Here is a 7,726-nt window from a genome sequence, read left to right on the forward strand (position 1 = left end):
GGAGGTGTGTTCAAGTCACGGAAAACTGAACAATAACAACCCCAGTGTCTGACATGCCTGAGTGCCACCCCTGGGCCACTAGCCCATTGAACAAAAGGGGAACTGAGGCCCGGAGACAAAATGAAAAGCTGCGCTTCAAATCCCGTGTCTGCCCAACTCGAGGGTCCACTACTTCCTGCTTAGTTTATGTCATCATTCTGACTGCCCATCCCCACAGACCCCCTTCCCCCGGCCCCCTCCCAGCTCCGCGCCCCTGCCCAGCCCGGCCTCGGCACCTTCGTGGATGGCGATGATGTGGGGGTGGTTGAGCGACGACATGATCTCAATCTCCCGCCGAATGTGCCTCAGGTCCTGCTCATCTCTGATTCTGTCTTTCCGGATGGACTTGATTGCCACCTGGGAATGGAGACAGCAGGAGAGTGAGGGGGGTGGGAGGGGAGCGGCGGCAGGGAAAGGCTTCCTGCACAACACTTGACATCGGCTGGTCCATCTACTGCAGCCGGCCAGGCGACAGCAAGCACCCAGCCTCTGTTGGGCCAGGGGACAGAGAGATTGGGGACCACCTTCTCCAGAGAAGGGTCTCACTGGGGCCAGGTGCAGCCCCCGCACCAGCGAGCTCCTTATGTCGATGAACGAGTGGCAACAACCTGTCATGAAGACTTTCACAGACGCCGTCTTCCTACCAGCCCATGACAATGAGGAGTGAGTGGGCCTCTTGTGGCTACCCGTGGGCCCCGATGCCAAGCACAGCACCTGGCACACAGTGGACACCAAGTAACCACTGGGTGAATCAGTACACAAATGGGCCTGCACAGTAACCCTGGGAGGAAGGCATAAAACTGTCAACACTCCCATTCACAAGCGAGCAAAGGGGTACCCAGCCCCTGTCATCCAGTCCATTCTGACGCACACTGGCCCTGTAGGCAGAGCAAACTGCCCCGGGGGGTTTCCAAGACTATCAGTGTTTACAGAAACAGCTGGACACATCTTTCTTCTGCAGAGCGGCTGGTAGGCTCAAACCACTGACTTTTCAGTGGCCAGGAGAGTGCTTTGCTACGGTACCACGAGGCTCCTTTGTTTGGATGGGGACCTAACTCAAGAAACCAGACTCACTGCTCTGGAGTCGAGGGGGACTCATAGCGACCCTGTGGAACAGGCTAGAACTGCCCCTGGGGGTTTCTGAGACTGTCACTCTTTACGGGAGGAGTAAGCCCCATCGGTCTCCCTCTGAGCAGCTGGTGGTTTAGAACTGTCGACCTTGACCTTGTTGCAATGCATAATCATTACTCCACCAGGGCTCCTAAACAGGGACCCAGTGAGGGGATAGGCTCAAGGTCGGACTGTTACTCACACAGAGACCTGGGAGTTAGACAATTTTCTATTTGCCAGTTATAGGTCTACAACTTTTTCCATCCAACACTGTGAACTTGCTATCAATCACCAATCTCTTCAGTCTAGGTAAGGAACGTTCCTTTGCCAATAACCAACCAGCCAACAAAGCAGACAGTCAGACAGAGTCCTCGGGCCTAGGTGATCTTAGTCTGTGAAGGTGAAGGCACCATATAAGGCCTGAACCTTCTGGCTGGCACATGTGGGCTCAGGAAGGGTGGGGTGAGGCAAGAGGAAATGGAGAAGGAACTGCCAAAACGCCCTTCAAGCAACTCTCTTAGAGACCAAGGGGTCCAGCCATTCTCAGCCCCACCCCACTGGGGGTGGGGCAGCTCCTGCAGAGTGGGCCAGCAATGGGGGCTGGGCAGGTTAGGGCACGGAAAGGGGGCGAGAATAAGAACAAGCCAGGCCTGGTCGAGCCCCACACTGTCTGTGAGAGGCGTCCTTCTCCCTCTCAGTCTCCATGTTCTTTTCTGTGAGATGGGAGAGGCTGGTCCCTGATGTCTGAGGCGCTGCAGGGGGTGGGGAGGGTGACATCAGGTGCTAGGTGGGTAGTGGGGGGTGTGGGAGGCAGGGATGGTGGTGGGATTGTATGTTGTCTCAGGGCCAGCCAGTTCCTGGTCAGTCCTGTCCACGGGCAGGAATGGTAAACATAAGACTTCCTCTTCATGGGAGCCAGTGATGAGAAATCAGAAAACACTGACCGAGGTGAACAGCTCAGTTCGCACTCATTTCCCAGGAGGGCTTGCCTCTCCTCCAGATGCAAAGGAGGCAGAAATAGAAAAGGACACCCCCGCGGCAGGGAGGGCCCTCTAATCCACCCTTTCACAGGGCTCAGGGGCAGACAATGGCTTCCGGCCGGCGGACAGTGGGCCCTTGGTGGCCTGTGTGTTCACCCATCGGACAGGAATGCGGAACAGCCCAACAGCAGTAATCCTGTAAGAGGAGCTGCTCACAATGCCTGCGGCCCGGTCACCCCGGCAACCGGCCAGGGATGGCGTGCCCTCCGCCCCGCCCCTCCCCTGGAGCTGCATCTGTGAAAGAAGGGAGGCCCAGCGGCAGGGCCCTCCAAGAGCGGGGCACCGAGGACAATGCCTGGAGGGAGGGACGGTCACCATGGTGCCTCCTCCCCCAGGATACAAGAGAGTCCCACGCTGCAGCTGCAGGGGACGGGGCTGCACCTCCTCCTCTCTGACATCCACCAGGCTGCTTGCACCCCCATCCCACCCAGGGGAGCTCAGCGGAACGTTCCCTGGGCTGAAGGTTAGGTGAAGAGTAGGGGGCTGGAGTTCTCATCAACATAGGGCACCTTTCTCTTCTGACTTCAGCTGGCAGCATCAACCAGCCTCAACATAGCCCCTCTTCCTGAAGGGAGATCTTAAGGACCAGCTCTTTCCTTCTTTGTTGATAAGGTCAGAGGACCATGGATAAAGTAGATGCCACGACCACTTCAGTGACCAAACCGACGGCCATGGAGTGATTCCAGCACATAGGGACCCTGGGCAGGGTTTCCAGGATGGTACATCTTTGTGGGAGCAGGCAGCCCCAGCGCTCTCTCAGAGGGGCTGGTGGGTTTGACCCACGCCTAACTCGCAGCACCACTAGGGATGTGGCTATACAAAGTGCATTCAAAGAATGAAATCCTATAGAAGGACACGTCACATGCACAGACGGTTAAACTAGGTAACACTATGGAAAGCTTCAGACAGACATACTCCTATGTAAAAACCAGGCACACACTGTAGATGTGCACCCATGCACGACTGGTAGAGGGGGAACAGGTCAAACGCTGAGTCCATTTCCTTCACCCCCCGCGGGCCTAGGACCCTAAATCAGATTTGCTCACCCCCACCGGCAAACTCTTGCTCTGGCCTAGGGGATGGGGCAACTCAAAGACTGCTCTTCCCTCTCACACACACCAGTTACCCACATTAGGTCTCCAGGCACTACAGCTGGGCTAGCGTTCCTTCCCTGGGATAGACACAAGTTATGTCATCTGACCTCCATCAGTCCCTCAGCAGGTGACAGACAAGAAGAATGGTGTGTCACCCCACGCTGGTAAGGCTGGACCATGCTCCCCAGCCTCTCCCACCCACACCGTTACCGCCCCCCGCCCACCGGGGATATCTGCCAGCCAGCCTGTAAATCAGACACTACAGGCCTACACAGAGCTCAGCACACAGAAGACACTCCACAATTGTTTGCAGGCAAACATAAATAACAAATAAATATTTATCGGTGAAATCATTGGGCCGATCCTGGCTGATGGGGCCAGTGCCCAGATAAAAATTTCTCCTCTTCTTCCCAGGCATGGGTGGAGAGTCAACCTCGGTTACGAGAAGCAACTTTGAGGGACCTTTGTTCTCACCCCTAATCTATGTGGGTAACCATTCTCCAGAAGGAAGATACACTGGCGACAAGGAAGAGGGTAGAAGCTGCTGGATGGATTACCCAGTCTGTCTCGACATGACCCTGGACGGCCCTAGTATCACTATGAATGATAACCCCTTTGCTGTCCACAGACTCCAGGTCTAGGCAACATCTTTGATGGCCTCAGCAGAAGGAAACTCAGCCCCAGTAATGACACACAAATACCGGAGCGCTGGAGTAGGTATCAAGAGTCCAAGTGTCCAATTCTTTATTTACCTGACAAGGCAAAGAGACTATGTACTACACAGCTTAGGCCAGACCGCTGAAATGACCTGGTTAACCGAGACATGAAAGGTCATTTCTCTCCCAGACATATGCTAGGCACCTACTACGCCTGGGGCTGTGCTAAGTGTTGGGGAGGCAGATAAAAATTAGATGGTTGTTTCCCTTGGTCTGGAGGGATGACAGGGACAGTGATGGGTCCCTGCCCCTTGAGGGAGCACCAGAGAGAGCTTCCTTTGGCTGGGAGAGCTAGGAGACTCCCCCTTGAGAGTCGGGGGAGAAGGACTTTCGAGGGAGAGGAAACCTTCTGAACAAAGGCCAGAAAGAAAGGCACCATTCCCGATTTTACACACCTCTCAGGTCTTGTCCATACTCGAGTCATCTCTGCTAAGTGTCCCCAGAAATGGGTCACTAGCTAAGATGCCAAGGATTGTGGTAAGGAGCTACACTGCGGCCATGCTCTCCTGTCCCCAAGCACAACTGCCACCTATTTATACCACCTGGGCTCTACTCATGCCCGTCTGGCACCGCACACTGGAAAGATAGCAGGGATAATTCCCCATCCCTGTGGCAAACAGCGGACACAGGAGCCCAGGGCATTCACCGGCTCTTCTAAGATCCCTCCCCACATCAGAGGCCGAGACAAGATCCAAGGTGGCAAAGCTGTCCTCTCAGAAGACAAAAGTTCCTTGGAGATGCCTGACCCTGTCCCCTTCTCCCCACCCCTGGAGAAGGGACTGCCCTGTATCTTGCCTTGGGCCGGGCTGGGCAGCACCACATAGAGATATACAAACACACCTGCCTCTTTGCCACTACTCCAAGAGACCTGGGTGCTGGGGCTCAGTTTGTAAACACTGCCTCCCCTCCTTCCCAGGAACTCGGGTCAGGAAGGCTCTAGATTAGGGAGGATGGTCAGAAAAGGACTGAGGAAGAGGAGGTCCAAAGCTATCCCTTGGAGTTAGAGCCAAGATCCTGGTCTTCCAGCTTTTCACAGGGCAGTTGCTGTCTGGAAGGCGGGGCAAGGAGCTGAAGGGTAACCCACTTAGCTCATGGGTGAGAAGTAGGCCTGGGCTGCGCTGAATGGGCCTAGGGCATGCAGCTCAGCTGCCCCCACCCCTGCATAGAGCTGGGCAGGGCGCAAGAATGGGCCCCCTGGGGAGCCTGCACAGCCTCCCTGGAGCCCATACCATGCCCCGCTCCTCCTTGACCCCCTCCAGCCTGCCAGGTAGCCAGGCAAGGAGCTTCCCTGCGCAGCCCTCTGTGTGGCTTGGCTGGAGCCCAAGCACAGGAGTCGCCTGCAGCCGCAGCCTCCCTCTCTGCTGCTGAGCAGGCAGGTGCAGCAGGCGCGGGGAAGAGGTGGTCTGGGGCCAGCGTCCACGCAGGCGCCCTTCTCTGGACCTGGGGTCAAGGGGAGGTACAGACTTTGAAGGAAGCAAAATCCAAGTGGCTCAGCTTAAGAAAACTAAGCACCACTCAGCCTCTCGTTCAGATCAGGGCAGAACGTGGATGGAGGCGGTGGGGGTCTCCCCAGAAACAGATCAAAGTCAGCCTGGCAGAGACCATAAGCCCGACCGTGGGAGGCAGGTTGCATCTATTACCTTATATAATCCTATAAGAACACCAGAGAGCAGGCATTGCCATCATGCCCATTTTGCAGATGAAACTGAGCCCCAGGGAGTTCCTACTGCAAGCCACACAGCAGGACGCGAGCACTGTCATCGGACCCTTGAGCTAAGCGGCCAGACAGGTTAAAGCTGAGAAAGGAGCATGCCTAGTGGTTCACCCACCCCAGGTCCCTCAGCACAGTCTCCGTGGAGGGTGCGGTGGGGTTGGTTCCAGCAACTCCTCCCACCCTAAGCTCTGCCTGCAGCACTGGGGCAGGCAGCTTGAGCATTGCGATGAGAAAGCACAGGCAAGCCTGGGCTCATCTCACCGCTGCTTCCCACGACTTGGTCATCCAGGGCCAGGGCCAAGGTCTAGGCTGTCAGTCAGAGGCCAGCATGCCACTCACTGGAACCAGCCCCACCTCTTCTCCAGCTCTCAGTTTCCCCATCTGTCATTGAAAGGATCAGACCAACTCAGTCATTTTCAGCACATTGAAGGCCACGCAGCAATCCCGTCTACAAGAGACAGAAGCACCCCCACATCCAGAGCAGTCCCCTTGTGGCCACTCTTGGAAGTGAGAACTCCATGCAGACCCTTCCAAGGGCGTGGGTCCTCTACCACTCCAGGGGCCCTAGCACACATTTTGCTTTTTTCTCGCTGGAGAAAGAGGAGGCGAGAGGAGCTGGCAAAAGCCACAGGAGGAAATGTCATTTGGATGCCAGGCGTGTACTCAAGAGACCAGAAGATCCAGAGCAAATATTTGGTTTTCCTTTGATGCCCTTCCAGAGCAGCCATTAGTCCCGCCCACTGCCTTGCCCTTCTTCCCAACAGTCCCATGTGGCTCCTGAAAATGCCATCCAGGCATGATAAGGATGGGCACTGAGCCTGGGAAGTCAGAGCACACCGGGATAGGAGTACCCCCAACAGTCTCAGCTCATTTGGGGAGAGCTTCTGGGCAGCTCTTGTGAACCCACTCTACTCTCCTGAAGTATCCCGAGACACTGGGCCTCTTCAGAGAGGGCCAAGAGACAGGCTGGGGGAGGGGAGCGCTGAGAAAGCATTAACACAGCAGGGTAGCTGCTGGCCCTTAGCAAGTTCCCACCAGGTGGTGGACTGATGAATCAGGGAAGACCAGAGCAGATCCCACTGGACTGGCGCAGGCTCCATACATGCAAGAGACGTACTCTGAATTCTAGCTCTCCTTTCTGATGTAACAAGAGCTGGAATCTCTCCCTAGAGCCACTGTAGGTTTGAAAATGGAAAGTTAGTTTATCTTACTCTAGAATCAAATGAGATCTCAGTCTTGCTAAATACACATGCTCACACACACACACACACACACACACACACACACACACACACCCGAATCCAAGACAAAAAGCCAAAGACCAGTTGGGGACCAGGGATAGTGGAGAGGCTGAATTTTCAGGAAGAATCCGTGGAAGAGCTACATTATCATCAATGTATCAATGTGCGATTAGCATAAATACACACACACACACACACACACACACACCCCAATCCAGGCCAAAGCCTAATAGGGTCTCAACTTGAGTCTCAGTTTCTGGGCCACCCCAGTCGCCATGACCCAGTCCTTGCCCTCAACAAGAGGAAAGAGGCAGGCGGCACGAGCAGCTATTTTCGGGCTAAGCCCCTGACAAAGCCTGGGCCCAGCAGCCTCCTGCCTGGAGCCTCATCGGGTCCTTGCGCTTGATAGAAAGAGAAAGGAAAGCCAGGAAGTACATGATTGCCCAATAGCTGTAACCTGGCAGCGGGCAACTGGGGACTGTGCCAGGCATGAGCAGGAAAAACAGAATTGGTCCTACTGAGGGGCCATAGTTCACCCTTTCTCCAGCCTCCTCTACCCTTCACCAATGAAACGACTTCTTGGATTTCAAACGAGCTACTGGCTGGCTGCGAAAGCAAACACAATCTGGAGGGCGGGGACACACACACACACACACACACACACACACTTCCCACAACCAGCAGCCACCTGAGCGTAGCAAACCATAAACTCTAGTCCACCTGCCCTGAAGGCTTGCTAAAAATGCAGCTTATACAGCCTTATCTGAGACCT

At 55.3% G+C, this 7,726-nt stretch overlaps 1 protein-coding gene across 1 annotated transcript in view; it reads right to left on the reverse strand.

Annotated features, from left to right (window-relative positions):
- The window catches only part of NUAK2 (NUAK family kinase 2), an 18,207-nt gene that overhangs the window by 9,309 nt on the left and 1,172 nt on the right, over positions 1–7,726 (reverse strand). The window contains exon 2 of the mRNA XM_004700112.2: positions 276–396. Within this exon, the coding sequence (XP_004700169.2) occupies positions 276–396 (121 nt within the window). The remainder of the gene's footprint in view (positions 1–275; positions 397–7,726) is intronic.

This window comes from Echinops telfairi, unplaced genomic scaffold, assembly GCF_000313985.2.
Source record: "Echinops telfairi isolate 266 unplaced genomic scaffold, ASM31398v2 ScPeMD7_7424;HRSCAF=8462, whole genome shotgun sequence".
NCBI lineage: Eukaryota > Metazoa > Chordata > Mammalia > Afrosoricida > Tenrecidae > Echinops > Echinops telfairi.